The 19,358-nt window shown below is 34.5% G+C and overlaps 1 protein-coding gene across 1 annotated transcript in view; it reads left to right on the plus strand.

Annotated features, from left to right (window-relative positions):
• The window catches only part of LOC110021664 (PHD finger protein PERSISTENT TAPETAL CELL 1), a 19,330-nt gene extending 1,839 nt beyond the window's left edge, over nucleotides 1–17,491 (plus strand). Inside the window, exons 2-4 of the mRNA XM_020720249.1 lie at nucleotides 375–657; nucleotides 1,370–1,917; nucleotides 16,659–17,491. Coding sequence (XP_020575908.1) covers nucleotides 375–657; nucleotides 1,370–1,917; nucleotides 16,659–17,491 — 1,664 coding nt within the window. The remainder of the gene's footprint in view (nucleotides 1–374; nucleotides 658–1,369; nucleotides 1,918–16,658) is intronic.
• Nucleotides 17,492–19,358: the final 1,867 nt, after the last annotated feature.

The following is a 19,358-nucleotide window of genomic DNA, read 5'->3' on the forward strand; positions in this document are numbered from 1 at the left end:
TCGTTCGCGAACAGATCGTGTTCGGCTTGTTCGTTAAGAAACGAACACGAACAGTGACTTCACGAACAATTTAGAATACAAGCTTATTTCAAACAAACTAAATTTCAAATTATCCAAATACAAACACAAATTTTGTTCGTTCGTGTTCGATTCGTTTACGCTATAACCAGAGCAATCTCTACAAATAATTGAGAAAACCCAAACTCCCGTTGAAAAACTTCTCTAAAACTTGCACATTATGCACTTCAGTGGCAAAAGACTCATTTGGTTCATTATAGAAAATGTCCTCAAATGAAAAATATCTCTTTTTCTCCAGCTTTTAGTTAAAAAAGAAAACAAAAATTCTGCCCATCCAATATATGATAATTTTATAGGCTGGGGAAATCATATGATTTGCAACAAACGCTTCCACTTTGTGTTGCCCTCTAAAGATTCAGCAACGGAGCAAACAGAGGGTCTGACCATTGAGGTCAACGGCTCAACAATGAGACCAAAGCTAAGAATGGAGGCAGAGAAGCATCTATTGCATGGCATCTTACACTTCAATGGATTCGGTCACTTGATTCGCATCAATGGATTTGAAGGTGGTTCAGAGTTTACTTCTGGGCATCAAATCATGAATTTATGGGATCGAATTTGCAAGGAACTGCAAGTCAGGTAAGAATAAAATTTTTTTTTGATATTTTATTTGTAACATCAATTGAAAATTTAACAAAAAATGCAAATTCTGCAATTTTAACATCAACTGTGAATTAAATACTTGAGCAACAAAAAGAACTATGGATTGCTGAATCTGGCAGCATGCAACAAGTTTCGAAGATCTACATATCTACCTCTCAATTCTAATGTATTTACTTAGCTAATATTTAATTTTTAATTTTTACATGCATGCCACCTTATCATTGTATGAAATGGTGTATTTCACTGAAGTTAAAATAATGACATATTTTTGGGATAATTACATACATAGCACATGAAAATCGGTATTTATAAAATCTAGCACCCAAATGAAAATTTTCAACTATTGAATAGATGTATTTATGCATGTCATGAGAAATTGATCAAAATGAAAAATATGGGTTAGAATTTTATCATGAATTTTGATATTTTAGTGACAATTATAAAGAAATTGGGTGGTATAAATGTAAAATTAAAATTTTGTTGTGTTGAATGCGTAAATAAATAGAAATTGGCCGGCGTATGATAGTGCCCCAACAAGTTTTTTGGATTATTTTTTATTTTTTATTTTCTTATTTATTCTTCTACGTACAAATAAAAAAACAAATTATTCAAGAAAATCATCTAGCGAAAAGAAGAAAAATTGTAGAATAATATATAATTAGATGAAGGGTTGTGATCTCATGGGCAGGCAGGTAAGCCTAACGGACGTGGCGAGGAAGAGAACAATGGAACTGAGACTGATTCACGGGCTGGCTTATGGCGAACCATGGTTCCAGCGTTGGGGCTACAAATTTGGTCACGGAAGCTACGGAATTACCGAACAAATGTATCAGAGATCCCTCCATGCACTCAGATCCTTTCCTCTCCCTCTCCTAATTCCTCCAATCTGCTGCACCATCGCAGATGTTGATATTTTGACGATCGTGACAAAGTATCAATCAATAAGCCCTAAAGTTTTGAAAACTTTGGGCGATCTCTTCAATTACATGTTGGAGTTGAAAGCTAAACTCCCTTACGAAACCAAAGTGCTGGACTTTCGTTCGATCATGGAGGCGGCTTCTTGTCGTTGGTCTATGAGGAGGGTGGAGATGGCGGCTCAGGTGATTGTTGAGGAGCTTAAGAGGTCGGGCTACCGTTGGGTCACGAGGCAGGAGGTCAGGGATGCTGCTAGGATCTATATTGGTGACACAGGCTTGCTTGATTTCGTGCTCAAGTCTTTGGGGAACCACATCGTAGGTAAATTCTTGAGTTTTACTTATTACTAAAATTTTAAAAATATAAAGTTCTTAAAATATAGTGTATCAAGCTTCATTGTTCAGTCTTGATTTAGTTGTGGATAAGCAAACTAAAAAGAAAGATAATAAGAGGTTGGTTTAAATCTTGAATTTGTTTTTCAGGCTAATTTATTTTTATGTTATGTAACTAATTTCTAAGTTGTTATTGATGATAGTTGCCATTAATATCAATTAATGCAAAATTATCATGTATGATTAATTAACATAAATTTTATATATGAACTATGTCAATTAATCTCTATCACATATTGCAAGCTTCTGATGAAAAAAAAAATGTGCTGGTGGATTTATTCTAATTTCTAAGAATAAAAATTGACAGATCTAGAAGTATGATGTCATATCTCCGGTTGATGATGTCAATTTGAAAAGGATGGTGATAGGATAATATATTATTTAGTTTTTGTATTAGTTTTGCTGCCACACCATCAAATTTTCATCATCCAACATGAATATCTAAATTTAATATGAATTTGGAGACAATTTTTTTTAGTAAAGAACAATCAAACTTTAATTAAAAGTCATCCAGAGTTTCAATTTGAGCAAACTTATAGTCGAACTTACTGGCTCGACGAGATAAACCCAACAGTGCAAAAATTAGCCCAATCCAAGCTCAATCAAACCCAAATCAAGCATTTTAACTACTTTTGGAAGTTTTTTAGGTATAATTAAAAGGTCAAACCTATGCCAATATGACATACTTATAATCAAATTGAGTGTGTTGGTGCGACGAATCCAATGAGTCCAATATTGCTCAATTGCGACATTATTAAGATAGTCAAATGTCCATCAAATATCATTCGATTCTGATCAAGAGTGTTTTAGATTCTTGACTTATTTGCAATTTAGACTATAAATAGAGCAACAAACCAGTCATGAAGTAGGGGCTAGACCTTGGAGCCATAGCAAGTCCATAGCTTGCATAAGAGGGAGGTGCAGCTCTGCATGTTGTGCTGCATATTTGCTTACCGCCACCCTGCCACTGCTTCAGCCTCGAGCCGCAGCCTCTTCTGCTCGACGTCGCTTCCAGTCGACGCCGCACCCACCTCGGGCTGCCACCTCTTCCTATCGTCATCGCTTCAAGTAGCTACTATCTCCGTTGCTGCCCCTTTTGGCTGCCTTAGCCGTCGACTCTTCCGACAGTCACAACTTTCGGTTGCCGCTGCCACCACCTCGAGCTGCCTTCGCTATTGCCTCTTCAGGTCGCCACCTTTTCCGACTGTTGTCTCCGCCTCAGGTCGACTTCGCTGCTGCCTTTTTCTGCCTTCATCTCCACCGCTTCTAATCGCGCCTTCAGCCAACTCCGGTCAATGCCTCCTCAAGCCACATTGTCCATTGCCTTTTCAAGTCATCGCTACCTTTAGCCTTCGCCGCCACCCACTTTCTACCCGGAACAAACATTCCTTCTATGCACAAACATTATATTTAGCGTGAGAAACTTTGTAACTCCTTCTCACCTTTAGAATAATGGGTTGTATATGTAAGTACCAACTCATAGTGGAATAATTCAACTGGGCAATACCACGTGGTTGTGCACTTTTCGGGTATTTCACTTAAAAATTATTGGTGTCACTACAAAAAAAAATTTTGGTGTCGCTATTGGTTGCTAACTTCTATCTATGTTTGGGTTGGATTTCCGTGCACCGCTAAGACGAAAAATTAATTACTCTAATGTCGTGAATTTTCTAGCACATATCAAGATAAATAAGAAAAGTAATTAGTTAGAAATTAGAATTGATAAAATATTTGTGTTTCTATAGGATATGTTATTTTGAGATATTGTGAAGGGTATATGATGATATTGTCAAGGCAGTTAAATGCCCATCAAATGACATTCAAATTAGGGATTCTCTCTTGGTTGTCTGAACAAAAGTGTTTTAGATTCTTGCATTATTTGCAATTTGGACTCTATAAAAAGAACCTCAAACCAGTCATGAAGAAGAGGCTAGATCTTGGGGCAAGAGTAAGTCCCGAGCTTGCAAAAGAGGGACCTACAGTTCTGCATCATGTGCTACAGATCTGGTCACCACTGCCTCGGGCCGCTACCACTTTTGGTCGCTGCCTCTTCCGACCGCTACTGCTTTCGGTGGCCGTCGCCGCAGCCTCGGGCTGTCGCCTCTTTTGATCGCCACCGCTGTCTCGGGTTGCCTCCTTCTCTGTCACTGCTGCTTATTATGGCCACCTTTGCCACTATCTCTTCTGACCGTCATAGATTTCGGCAGCGGCCACCGTCTCGGACCGCATTCAACATATCTTCTTCAGATCGCCGCCTTTTCCAGTTGTTGTCTCTGCCTCAGAACGCATTTGCAGCTACTGCTTTCGGCCCCCGTCTTTGACGCTTTCAACCATCGTCAACTCTGGTCATCGCCACCTCAAGCCACACTCACCTCTGCTTCTTTCGGTATCGCCGCCTCCAGCCTTCGCCACTGCCCGCTCTCTACCTCGAGCAAATATTTCTTCTACGCACAGACATTGTAAACTGAGAAACTATGTAAACCCTTTCCGCCTTTGAAATAAGGGGTTATACTTGTAATCACCAACTCATAGTTGAATATTTCAATTGGGTAAGGCCAAGTGGTTTTTGCTCATTTAATGTTTTTCACTTAAAAACTTCTGGTGTCGCTACTGGTTGCTAACTTTTATCCGAGTCCCACTAGATTTCCATACAACACAAATGCAATAATTCCTTACTCTACTGCCGTCATCATCTTCCAACTCTTTTTGTGTAATTTGCCCCTATTCTTATGAATGAGATCTTGCTTTTTGAATTTTGATTGTTAAATCAAATTGGCTAGACTATTAATTCAAGGTCTAACCGGGCTGGTCAAGTGGCCTGACCCGGTTTTTAGAACATTGAATCAAGGTACTTGCAATGGATTTATAATGAGCTAACCATAGAAAAAAATTAGATGAATTGACCCTCACGTAATTTAGGATATATAGAAAGCATATGAAGTTTATTCAAAATATATTTTTTAAAATTTTAAAATATTTATATAAATGATATAAAATATTTTTTTATCGCAAAATAACACTTAAAAGCTTTTTAATTTTTTTAATTAAAAAGAAAGTAAAAGTAGTTCTATTTGTAAGAATAAACATGATTATTTAATAATTAATAAAAAATATTTAGTTGCTCGAATATATATTCTATAAATTTAATTTTCTTTTGGATAGATCATAAGCGTCGATTTTTTCATGCGAGATTTCCTTAAAAATAGAATAATATTTGATCCATGTCGTACTATGTCGATGCCATTTTTTATGTGAGACAAAATATCTCTTCAGAAATTTTCACTAAAATATGACAAAATCTTCTGCTCCTTATAAAGATTATATAATAGAGAAATCAAACTTAAATTTTATTGAAAATAAAAGGCTATTATAATATGAGGATCATTAAAAATTTTCTTCTTCTTGCCACAAAATTCAAACACATCACAACTATTTATATTAGTGACACCACTACTAGGATTGTACCAACACATTTCAATCTTATGACTACTATTGACTAACTAGAATATTTTCTATATAAGTTATTAAATACATATTCTGGAATTTTAAATCACTCATTTAAAATATGTCTCTAGAATCTTTGACAGCTTTCATTATAAAATGAGTCTATAATTTTTCAAAACCTATTCTAGATTGTGAGCCCAATTAAAACTCAAATTCATATGGGGTAAAATCAAGTTTAATTTTCAACACCCGCTCTAAAACTTACTTTGTCATCTTGAGCAATTCTTATCTTGATAAAATCTTCATATATGAGTGACTTGGTGAATATTTCATCTACTTGATCATATGAGTCTTCGCATGCTCCAATTGCATTCCCATGATGCAATCACGAATGAAGTGATAATGTGTATCAATATGTTCTATCATGGTCGATGCAAACTTTTTGGTTGTAGTCATTTGCCACCAAACTTGTTTTATATTTCTCTGCCCATCCTTTGGCATTCTTCTTCATTTTGTACAACCACTTCATGGAAACTGCCTCATGTCCCCGTTTAGAAAGTGCAGCTAGCTTACATGTGTTGTTCTTCTCATTCACTTTGATTCTTCGTCCATAACATCCTTCTATTTCTTACTTTGCATAGCTTCTTGAAACTTCATGGGTTCACAATCGACAAAAAAAGCAAAAATGAGTAAGATTGTCTTGATTGTCAGTTATCTAATAAATTACCTTAAACTTCTGAAGTGTGGAACTCTTTTGCTTGAACCTATACTTGAAGATGATGATGATGATGAGTCAACTTGAGTACATGCAACTGATTTAGTTAGAGGTGTGGTAAGCTCATTTCTTTCATGTTCTATCTTTAGTTTTCCACTTCTTCAACCTCAAAGAAATTGTAATCCTCATCATAGAGGTCTCAAACCTATTCTTCTTCTTCATCAAATACAACATCACGACCGTTGATTGTCTTTCCATTTTATGGATTGTACAACTTGAAGCATTTAATGTTGGAGTCATAACTGATGAAATGAACTTCTCACTTTTTTCATCTTGATTATGTCATTGCTCATTAGAGTACGTGCACATGGGCTATCCTTACAAGTTCTCTTAGATGGGAAGTGTTGGGATTCCTTTCATTTCATGCTTCTTATGGTATCATTCCCCACACATTTTTTATAGAACATCTATTACACAAGTAAACAACACATGCAATAGCTTTCCGAAATTCCTTAGAGTCTCTTATTCTTAAGCATGCATCGAGCCATGTTGAGAATAGTTTGATTCTTTCTTTTTGCTATATGATTTTGTTGAAAAGATCCTGGGACAATTAACGGTCAATTTTTTCTATTGGCTTCACAAAGTTCTTGAAATTCCCTTGAAGTGAATGCGCCACCCAGATCAGATCTCATGGCTTTAATCTCAAGCCTCTTTCCGTCTTTACCATAGTATTGAAAGTTTTTAATACTCCACTCCAAAGGCTCAGATTTTTTCGTTAAAAAAAAACCCAAGTTTTTTTTAAAAAATCATTTTTAAAGGGACCAAAAAAAGTTTCTCTTACAAAGAAAGCTTGGCTTGATTGGACCTCACACATATGTATATATGAGCTCAATTGGCTTTTGTGCTCTCAAATTTTTCTTCTTTGGAAAGCTCTTCTTAAATTACTTCCTGAGCAAGTAGCTTTCAAATATTTGGTCTAACTGATTGATATAGTGTAGGACTTTTGTCATTTTCTTCTTTGATAATAACTCTAATCCACCAAAATTAAGATGCCTAAATTAAAAATGCCAGAGCCATGATGAATCCTTGTAACAAGCTTTGAGACATTGGTCAAAATCATTTTGTATATTGAACAATAACATTGTATTTCATGGCATAATTAGGTTGCTTATATAGTCTCTTATATAAAAGTTCTAGTCTTTCAAATAAAATTAGAATCATTCTCTAAGAGTTGGCCTAGACTTAAGATCTTATTCTTCATATCTGACACATAATAAACATTAGAAATAAATTTGTGCTTTTCATTCATCAACTGGAAAAAGATATTAACTTTGCCTTTCATCATTATTTTGACTCATCTCCAAAGGTCACATTGCCACTCACAACTTATCAAGCTCCACAAACATTTTTTTTTTTTTTCACACATGGTTGCTTGCACCGGTGTTAAGATACTATGTATTGTCTTCACCGATTTTGTTATTCTTTTATGCAATAGCAAAGTGTCATCTTGTTGAATTCCTTATTCTATGTAATTAGCATTTCTCTTCAACATTATGGTTATTAAGAGTTCTACATCCTACAACACAGTTACCGAAATTCTGACAATTGTAATATATCACTTGGGACTTTTTGTACCTTGATCAGGATCTTCCTCTTCCATTCCCTCTTTTTGATCTCCCTCATCCAAAATTAATATTATTAATGTTTTCATTATTATAACTCTAACTTTGTCCACATCCGTGACCATGATTTTGTCTTCTACCACAACCTCTTCTTTGTTGACTTCTATCGTACTCAAAACTCTCTTCTTTAGTTGAGTTAAGTTGTATTTTAAGGAGTTATTATGTGATTCCTTTCTTTTTCTTTTTTTTCTTCATAGGCTTGTAAGAAAACCAAAAGTTTGTCGATTTTCATAGTGTGTAGGTATTTGGTTTATGTAATAAGGGCAATAATAGGATCGAATTTTGGATCTAAAGATCGAATGATATTTTCCATAATCCTTACGTCTTTTAACTTCTCCACATTTCCTTTAAGTTGAATAGAAATTGTTAAGAATCTAGTAAACTAGTCAAAGATGACTTCAACTTCCTTCATATGTAAGTCTTAAAACTCTGTCTTAATGTTTGGAGAAGCATCTTCTTAAATTGCCCCGCACCATTATAAGTGGTCTTAAGCATCTCTCATGCCTCTTTGGTAAACTTCACATCAGAAATCTTCTAAAAAAGTCATCATGTAATCCTTGATATATTAGATATAGAGCCTTCTTGTTTCTCTTCCTCGAATCTCTTAGACTATTCTTCTGAGTTTGAGATAAACTTGACTCTTCATGTGGCTCATTATAGCATTTCTCTACCATCTCTCATACATTTTACGCTCCAAGAAGAGCCTTCATTTTGATGCTCAAATTGTCATAGTAATATTGTTAAGCGATGGGACTTGAAAGAGAATCATACTGTTGCTCGCCATCTCTCTAAAAGGGATCTAATGACTCTGATACCACTTTTGTTGAAAATAAAAGGCTACTAGGAAAGGAGGAATGCTAAGAAATAATTGGAATGCAACTTGAAATACTCACCTTTATTTCACTTTAATTTTTCTTCTTCTTGATATAAAAATCAAATACACCACATTTTTTTTATACTAGTGACAGTTTCATTAGGATTGTGTCAACACATTTCAATCTTATGACTACTATTGATTCTCTAAAACATTTTTCTGCATACATATTCAAGAAATTTCTAAATTACTCTCTTAAAATATGCCTCTAGAATCCTTAAAAACTTTCTTCATAAAATGTGTCTCTAGAATTTTTCAAAGATTATTCTAGATTATGGGCTAAATTAAATCCCTATTTCACATCAGTCAAAATTAGTTTAATTTTCAACAAATTTAACATGCTTCAAAATAGGGAAGAATATATTGAATATTTTCAGTCGACTAATTGAAACAAATAATGCAACATATATCATTAAAAATACAAGATTTCAAAGTGAAAAAGTCTTCTTAAATTTTTTACGTGATAACATTTGACATAACAAATCTTAAAAGAAGGAAGAATATAAAGACACTAAAAAATTACTTGAAATATAATGTCCCAATTTCTATTCAATCAATAGTGCCCGAGTGTTATGATCATACAAAATTCATGTATTATAGCTTTTTGCTAGAGTTGATTTTCCTATCATATACAAATCTTTAAAAAATTGAATTTGTTATGAGATTAAATAGTTATTTTTCTAGATATCATATATCATATTTACCGCAACATTTATTTTTTCAAACCTCAATTAAACATATGAAACTAAATTTCAATTAGAGTTAATTTCACATTTTTTAAGTTATTAAGCATATGAAACTAAATTTAATTTGGAATAAATTTAACATTTCTTAAAAGTTCTTCTTGCATTAATTAAACATCATTTTAGATTATGAAAGTTATTGCAACGCAAAATTTATACTTTGGCACATATTAATAAGAAAATAAAAATAACTTTTATTTTGTCTTAACATGCTAGATTCTCAATTTCGCTATTTAAAGAAAAAAAAGCTGAGATTGTTAAAATTAGCTTTTTGAAGTACTTTGCATTCTTGTCAGTATGCCTTTTAATTTTTAACTTAAGTTTGTATCATTCTTATTTAATCTAAATTTAAATGTATATTAGTCTAAATTTGATCTATGCCGCATAAGTATTATTTAATAAAGGATGACAACACAATGTATTTTAGACTTTTAGTCCCACTTTTCTCTAAAAGTATGAGTCAAATGTCATTATTTAATTTTTTATTTTTGACTAGATGTCGTTATTTAAAAGTATTTTAGACTAAATATCCTTGTTTTTGACTTCTAGTCTCACTTTTGAATAAAAGTATGAGTAAAAGTTGTGTGTTTAAGGATTTCATTCATATATTTTATTTACGTGTGGCGAAATAAATGTTTTCAGTCACATCAATAATGGATCACACTTTTGAAATGATAAAAGAATAATATAATATATTTTCTATGTAAAGATTCACTGTTATATATTTTTATTTTTAGTCACACTATTTAAATAAAAAGGATTATAACTACTACAAGTTTTAAATGAGCAATGCAAATATAAGGTGAAGAAGAAAAAGAAGAGGCAAGGCAGAGAAGCCGAGTAACATTTAGAGCAAAGAAAAACTACACGGTAAGCTTAGAAGATACATCTTATCGTTTAGCTAAAACCTCCCATACCGCTTGTTGTCTATTGTGTTAGGTATTTAAAGACAGAAAGGATAATTCTAGAGAGGAAGGGTATTACAGTAATAAGCTAGACATAGTGGAGATTGCATTGTTGCAGGCCTCGGTAGGTTCGTTATTATCCCCGCACAAGCTGATACTGCTTGGTTGTAGTGTCGACTTGGTGTGAAAAAGAACAAAGCGATGTGTTGGTAGAGACTTTATGAATAAGTCGATCGGTTGTTCGCTTGTGGGAATGTGTTCTACTGCCACTTCCTTGGAGAGTATTTTTTTTCCTAGTGAAATAATAATCAATTTTGATATGCTTGGTACGGGCATGAAAAATTGAGTTGGTAGTAAGTGCAGCGCGAAGCGTTGTTACAATGAATTGTAGTTGGGGATGTAACTGACTCATGAAGATCGAGTAGTAAGCGTCATAGCCATATGAAGTCGGTGGCAGCTGCGACCAATGTTCAATATTCTGCTTCGGTGGAGGAATGAGTGATGGTGATGGTAGGTTTAGTATTGACTTTCCAAGAGATCGAATTCGGGCCAAGGAAAGAACAACGACCTATGAAAGAACGATGGTCTAACAAATCGTTGGCCCAATTGGAGTCTGAAGAACTATGAAGAAGAAAGGCTCGTTGAATCATAAGTCCAAAATCCAACATTTGTTTAATGTATCGGAGGAGTCACTTAAGTTTTTAGAAGTGAACACATAAGGGTTGTTGCAGGTGTTGAGATAACGTATTAACGACAAAGATTATGTCTGGCCTTGTGAGTGTTAAGTATTATAAAGAGCCAATAAGTTGGTGATATTGAAGTGGGTTGGCGAAGGGTTGTTGCATTTCAGTTGTGAGATATTGCGATAATGCCATTAGATTTGGTGCGGGTTTGCAATCTTCCATCCCTACATTTTGAAGTATCATAGATGCATAGTGAGTTTGACTAAGAAAGAGGTCAGTTGAAGTGTTGTATTTGTTGATGCTGAAGAATGTAGAAATGAAGCCCATATTCTTCATTAGAAATTCTGTTTGAAGTGATTCAAGGAGGTTGTTGATGGTAAATGTATTGTTTCAGGTTAGTAAAATGTCATTGACATACAATAGTAGATAGATAAAGATAATGTTATGCTCAGATATGAAAAGCAATGGGTTGGCTTGACTTTTGCAGAATCCCAGATGAATTAATTAACTGGTGAACTTGGTGAACCACTGATACCGCTTCCAGGTGCACCACACATTGAGGGCTCACACAAATGCATGTGTCATATCAGTAATATTCGATTTTAGATTCTGTAATGTCGATCCCACAGAGAACAAGGTAATTCAAAATGAGAAAAGTTCTGGCCTACTGGTATTAAGTCCTAACATGCAAAGTTGAAAATGTTAAAGTCTGAAAAGATAACTTGTTGTGTTACAACAAATAACAAATTTAAGTCCTACACAAGTAATCCTATTTTTAGCAATTTGGATTTAAAGATATCAAATACTTAATATGCTCTTCCTTGTAATGAGTTAAGTGAATGACATGAAATGTAAATTTGCAAGTAGTAAAAGACTAGTGAGAAATAGGAGCAACAATCTTCTTTACCCTCTCATGAGTGCATAGAGAAGCTTGGATAGAAATGATTTTAATTCTATAAATCCAATAGCTATCCCTTCAAAGCATATTTTCCTAACATTTGCATCTCCCTGCAAAGCATATCCACCTATACCCCATAATTCAATGTGATTGACCAAATAGATTCTACCATAGCTTTCTCAAGTCTTACGGTTCACAACATATTTTAACAGTTCGCTTGGCCAGAATAAAAAATAAATTAAGTGATTAAGGTTAATCATTGTCATTTAAAAATAATTACATTCCATCCATCCTACCTAATCTTCACAAGAAAGATTTAAAGATTTATCCAAGAAGCCTGTTGATTTCACCAAACAAATGTATTGAGCAAAAGATAAATCTACAAATACTTAGGTACAATAGAAATACACCAACAAATACACATAAATACTTAGCTATGTCTCCTTTACAATGACATAAGATGACTTCAATCAGCACTCCTCCTAATTCCCTAACTCCTGCTTGAAAGAACACCTCTCCTTCAACACTTAAAAGAATTATGACTCTCAAAATCAAGAAAACCCCTTAAGTAACTAACCAACATCAATCCCCCACTAAGTAATCCAAAGAGAATCAATCAATTCAAGCATGCATTCCTCTATATATTGACACTTTACAACAGTTTCCACAATTCCCCATCATCCCTATGTGATCCCCCACATGTTCCTCAACATTTGGGGCCGAAAACTACAACAACTGCTTGTTGTCGACTAGGCACCCAGAAGCTGGCTCCTAGGCTTCAGGATTTCAGTTTATTATGGACTAAACGAACGCCTAAGCACCCAACTCTCAGGTTGTGTACTTTTAGGACTGGCGCCTAAGCGTCTAGACGCCCAATAACCAGTTTTCCTCATTTAAGCTTCATGCCTTCCCCTGCCTTCCCCACTTCAATTACTTGTTATATCTGCAAGAAAAATAGAAAAATACATTTCGTAAAGTGCAATATCAATAATAGAAATGTATTAAAATAATTCTAAATTCTAGTTAACTTTTTCATTCATCAACCACTAGTGAAGAGATTGCTTAAGACTGTAAAATGCTCTCTTTAGTAGAAACACATGATTTGGTTTATTTTTAACAATGTAGCCCAACAGTTGTTGCATATAGACTATTTTCTGAAGTTCTACGTGAACGAATGCCTTGGGCCAGCTTCGATTAGCCAAAACTGTCAAAAAAGTTCAAATGGTTGTGTGTTTGGCCACAGGATTGAAGTCTCGGTGTAGTGCAATCTGAATTCTTGTTTGTATCCTTGAGCTACTAAACACACTTTGTATTTATAAATTGTTCCATCAGGTTGACTCTTTATTTTGTATGTCCACTTGTAGCCCAAGATGGATTGATTTGATAGGGGAGGCACCAAAATCCATGTGCTCCACTTTTGGAGAGCATCAAGTTCAGTTTGCATCACCTGCTTCCAATGGTTGTGAAGGAGGGCAGTTTTGAAGATTGAAGGTTCTGATTAATGTATCTGGGCAAAAGACAAGTTAGAATATGTTTGGGCTTCAAGTGGCCAATTTTAAATCTTGTGGACATGGGGTGGGTGGACGGTATTGTTGAAGGTGGTGGAAGTGTGAGAGTGGGTTCTTGGGTATTGTTGAAAGTTGGTGAGGACGTGGGGACATTGATGAATGAGAGAGGTTGGTTATTTGGTGGTAGTGAGTTGGGGATAAGTTGGGATGGTTTAATTAAAGTTGTGGTGTTATTCGGGAGAGGTATGACAAAAAATTTGGGGCTAAATAATAAGGACATGAGAATGAGAGTAAAGTGAGTATAGGTATGAGAAGGATAGGTATTATCAGCTTTGGGTGGTATTGTTTTAAAGGGGAAACGGACTTCATTAAAATAAAGTGTAGAGCTAAAATGATTTTTCCACTTGAGGGATCTAAGCATTTGTATCCTTTGAAATTACCAGGGTAACCAAGAAAGATATAGAGATCAGATCTTTGATCTAATTTGGTTCTGTGTTGAGTTTAAAACCACGTAAAGCAAGCGCAACTGATGCTTTCAAGTGTGTATAGTCTGATGGTTGTTTCTGTAGAAGCTGATAGGGAGACAAGTTTTGAGTAATTTAAGAGGGCATCCAGTTGATGAGATTGGCCGCTGTTAAGATAGTGTCTGGAAAGAATTTTAGTGGAATATCGGAGGTGGCATCTAGGGATCTTTCTGTGTCAAGGACGTGTCTATGTTTTCTTTCAGCAAGGTCATTTTGTTGGGGTGTGCATGGGCATGAATTTTGAAAAATTATACCATTCTTGGTTAAAAATTTCTTAAGGTGATGATTGTTATATTCTACCCCTCTGTCAGAGCAGAAAATTTTGATTTTAGTGCTGAATTGAGTTTTAATTTGATTTTTGAATTGAATGAAGTGATTTTTAGTTTCAGATTTATGAATCATTGGAAACATCCATGTATAGTGAGTGACATCATCTACAAATATTACATAGAAAAGAGAAACTTGATTAGACATATATGTGGGGATGATCCCCATATATCGGAATGAATAAGTTCAAAAGGAAAATATGTATGATTGCTTGAAGAAACAATGATAGTCTAAGTTGTTTAGCTGTATTACTTGAGTTGCGGAAAGAAAAGGAAATTAAAATTGGTAGATGGGGATGTTGGTTTTCTATGAGGTGAAGAGCTTTAGTGTTTGGATGACAAAGTATGTCATTCCAGATATCGACAGAGGTGGTTTTGAAGAGAGGTGCATGCTTTTGGATAGGCAGTGGATAGAGGCCTTCACGATAAGGAATTCTTAGAAGAATTTTTTGTGTCTTGCGGTCTTAATTTGATAGCTGGAATCCTTAAAGAGGATATATAAATTGTTTTCAGTTGTGTGTTGAGATATGAAAATTAAATTGTGAGTGATTTGAGTGTGAAATATGTTAGAGAGAAAGAGCTTACGTGAGGGAGTAGAGATCAATACTTGGCCATAGTTTTGAATAGGTACACCGTTATCTTTGCCAACCATTATTTCTTCATGACCACGGTAAGTTTTAGGATTCTAAAGAACCTTGAAATCTGCGGTCAAGTGATTAGTTGCTCTTGTGTTGAGATACCACTTTTGTTAGGTGTTGGGTGAGTTGATTAGTGCCAAATGAGTTGGAGGCTGCTTGGGCTGGTAGTTAAGATTGGTTTGATGCCAACAACTAGAGGCAAGATGTCTTAGTTTAAGGCATATTTGGAAACTAATAGCATTACCAGGTGGCTCGATTTGGAGTTTCTCTCAATATAATTTTGGTTTGCATTTTTGTCCCCTGCCTCTATAGTTGGAACAACCTCTTTCCCACTACGAATACAGAGCAAGGTGTTGATCAATTGGTGCAATTTTGTCTGGTTTGTCGATAAATAGATTAATTTCCTTGACGTGGAGCAAGGAATATAGATTTTTGAGGCATATAGGAGTGAGAGAGGTTTAATTGTTGTTTTGAAGGATTGGTAAGTTGGAGGTAATCCTTCGAGAAAGTACATCATAACATCTTCTATATCAATTGACAATCCAACTGCTGCGATTTTGTTAATGAGTATCTTGATTTGAGTAAGATGCTGTGTCATTGTTTGAATGCCCTTGGCTACATTGTGAAACTCATTTTTAAGTTGGATTACTCGGGAGCTATTTGTGGCTTGAAGACGTTTTTCAAGAGCTTCTCAAATTTCATTGCAGTTGTGTAGGTAGATGATATAAGACAACACTGTTGAAGAGATGGTGGATAGGATTGCGTTGGCCAGTTTTTAATCAATGAAATTCCATGTGCTATTATTTGGGTTGGGAGAGGAATTACCAGCGCTATTAGTGATGAAAATCAAGGGTTTTGGTGTGGCACCATCCAAGAATCCACCAAATCCATTTTTTAATCACTTTTGAAATTTGAAACCTCCATAGAGGATAATTGTAAGTGGAAAATGTGGTGTTTACCACGGATCAAATGTTGGAAATAAAAAATTTCAGGGATGGCGACATTTGCAGCGTCTGGATCTTCATGGTGACTAAGCTATTGTTGAGTTCTAATGCAGTTGATTTTTCCATGGATGCAATCATGCTAATGCCCTATTACCATATGAGGTTTAAATGAGCAATGTAAGCATAAGTTGAAGAGGAATAAGAAAGGACGAGGTAGAGAAGATGAGTAGCATTCAAATTAAAAAAAAACTATAGGGTAAGTTTAGAGGATACATCATATCATTTAGGTAAAACCCTTCATATTGCTTGTTGTCAACAGCGTCAGGTATTTAAAGACAGAAATGCTGATTCTAGAGAGGACGGGTATTATAGTAATAAGCTAGACATAGGTAGTGGAGACTATATTGGTTCAGGTCTAGGTTGGTTTGTTATTAAACTCAAAATCATTTTAGTGATAATTGCATCTACATTTGTAATTTTATTGAGATATTTTTTAGATAATCTCCATCACAAATAAAAACACGACTTGACCATTGACAACAACAATAGTAATTACACTTACTGATGAATAATAATACTACAGTGAAAGATTATTTATAAATTTATATATAAAAAATTCTGATAGATTTTTTTATTTCCATCTCCATGTTAAACTCATTTGTTTTTTAACAATAGTTCTTAATTTTAATCAATCCATCAGTCTAATCCATTACCCTTTTCCTTATTCAATAAACAAGCACTGATGCCTTCCTTCAATCTCCCGCACTGCCAAATATTTTCACGCAGGCAACTACATCGTGCGTCGAGCAGTGAATCCGGTGACCAAAGTCCTCGAATACTGCCTTCAAGACATCTCCCCCGCATTCCCCCGCACCCTCAACGTCTCCTCTTCAAACAGCGGCCAAAACATTCCCAGATTCCAAATCACAGAATTTCAGATCAACAAAGACCTGCTCCACCTCTACAAATACCTCCTCATGTCCGACCAACCCCATTCCACAACCACAACATTGTTTTCCTCCGCCATACCTCTGGCCGTAAACATTCTCCTTGACACAAAACACCTCATCAAAGACTATAGTGTCAACTTCTCCCACCACGCCAATACTGATCCAGAGCACATCAGTGTAACCTGTGTGGCTCGCCTCCGCAACACCCTCTACAGAGATCTGCAGCCCAACGAAGTGATGAGAATTCCCATCAACCGGACCGTTGGAGATTTAAAGAGGGAGGTGGAGGGATACTACAGGAACACGTATTGGGGGTTAAGGAATTTTGCTGCTGATTTGGTTGTAATAGAGAATGAGAATGGGCGAGAGCTTTGTGATAAGGATTTGGTTGTTGGGTTGGTGAAGATTGATGGGGGTGTGGTGGTTGTTGAAGGGAGTAAGAATGGGGGGGATGGGGAGATTATGTTTGAGTGTGGGAAAAGAGGTAATGTGGATTGCTTGTGTGGAGCGAAGGAGGAGGATGGAGAGAGGATGGTGAGTTGTGATATATGTGAGGTTTGGCAACATTCAAGGTGCGTTAGGATTCCAGATGAGGAGGAGGTTCCAAGTGTTTTTTTCTGTGGACGATGCGAAAGCGAGATTGTGAAGCTGCCTTTAACGCAGTATTAGTTAGTTAGTTTGATTATTTAGAATATATAATAATGTTTGTTTATTTAGATTAAGTTATATATACTGTAAGACACTCAATTCTACCTTGTTTTTTTTCTTTCTTTTTTTCTTTTGCCTTTAGATGTATGGATTATTTTATGTTTTGAAACTTGCATCTTTCCTGGGAAATCTATTTATGATTTTTGAGCTAATCCTTATATGAATTTTTTTTAATCTCTCTCTCTCTCTCTCTCTCTCTCTCTCTCCCTTCCCCTCTCCTTCCCTATAAATTTTATAGATATTTATTGTTCAATCTACTAAACTCTTTTTTTGTCTTCCTCAGATTGCATTTGGTTGTGACATTAGATTTGAATCATTAGATATCACTTGAATTCAATAAATGCTATTATGATCCAACATTGTTTGGCTATTAATTTTTTGTATCTAATTAATATCACACATATAATAATAATCACATACAAACAACTAAGCAGTTATTACTTCCAAGCAATAACCAACTTAAGGCAAGAGTGTTGCGGGTGGCGGTAGGTTTGATTGAGTGGATGGCCATTATTTTGGGCTTGCGGCGTATTTGTTAGGAGTGTTTTTGATATCACAATTGGTTATCTGATATAGTGTGAAATTTTAAATTGAATTAGATTATAAAACCATACAAACCAGATAAAAAAAATAAAATCCAAATAAAAATGAACACCATTTTCTGATTGTGTGTTCGCTAAATGTTTCAATTCATAACAAATTTATGTGCATGATTGAAATCTTCGAATGCATTTTAATTGAATTTTGAATAGAATTAATTTAAGGTAGAGAGAGTGAAATGGTGCATGCCACCAAATTCTTATGTATAGGGCTATAACCGAGTTTAGTTGAGTCGAGTACGTCGTGAACTAGACTTGGCTTGGTCAAATCAAAGTTCATATTTGTTTTGAGTTTAAGCCAAGCTTTCATATATTTGTTAATACTTGGATGACTTGCTAAAATTTTTGAATGTTCATACATGTTTTGTTGTCGACTTATTTATGCTAATTGAACAAACAAAAATTAAGGAAAATTTACATAAGACACACAATTCTTTTGTATTTACATATTTCACATATAAAGTTTCATGTTTACATACATAGCAATTTGGTGTTTTAAACCTACACATGAAAGGGTGGATTTCATTTCTAAAAATGGTCATAGTGTCATTTTTGTAAATAGATAAAAGTTGTGCGCTATGCATGTAAATGTTCCAAAAATTAAATGAAATTAAAAATCCTAATTGTAGTTAATTTTTCCTTATAAAGCTAGCAAACAAGCTAAAAATTCCTATAAGCCCTTGATTTTTTTATATAAAGCTATTAACAAATATTTTTACAAATAGAATTAAATAAATTTTCAATTATTATCTAATTTATATCAAGTAATATTGTAAGTAAATTTTCTTGCCATCAAACAACATAAGAAAAATACTAACAAACTAATTTATTGAAATAAAAAAAAATTACATTAAATTTATATTCATATTGATATTAAATTATGATATATTACTACTAAATTTATAATTAAATAATTTCTAGTTAGTAAAATTTTATTTAAATAATACATTATATTAGTACATAGCATTTTAAAAGTTAATTGTTCAACAAAAAAAAATAGGTTTAATTTGAATATTACAACTTTTGAGTTTTAAGAAAATATTTAAGGTTGTTTATTTACTAATCTGAAAAAACTTCAAGTGTTAATTGATTCGAGTTCGAGTTATTCATCATGTGTGTTGGTTTATTTACAACGGGACTTAGAATTTACATATATAACTCTAAACTTTGCTTTTTTATATTATATCACCCAAATCCTTCGTGTCACTACAAAAATATATATATATATA

The sequence above is a fragment of the Phalaenopsis equestris genome, unplaced genomic scaffold, assembly GCF_001263595.1.
Source record: "Phalaenopsis equestris unplaced genomic scaffold, ASM126359v1 Scaffold000137, whole genome shotgun sequence".
NCBI classification, from domain to species: Eukaryota; Viridiplantae; Streptophyta; class Magnoliopsida; order Asparagales; family Orchidaceae; genus Phalaenopsis; species Phalaenopsis equestris.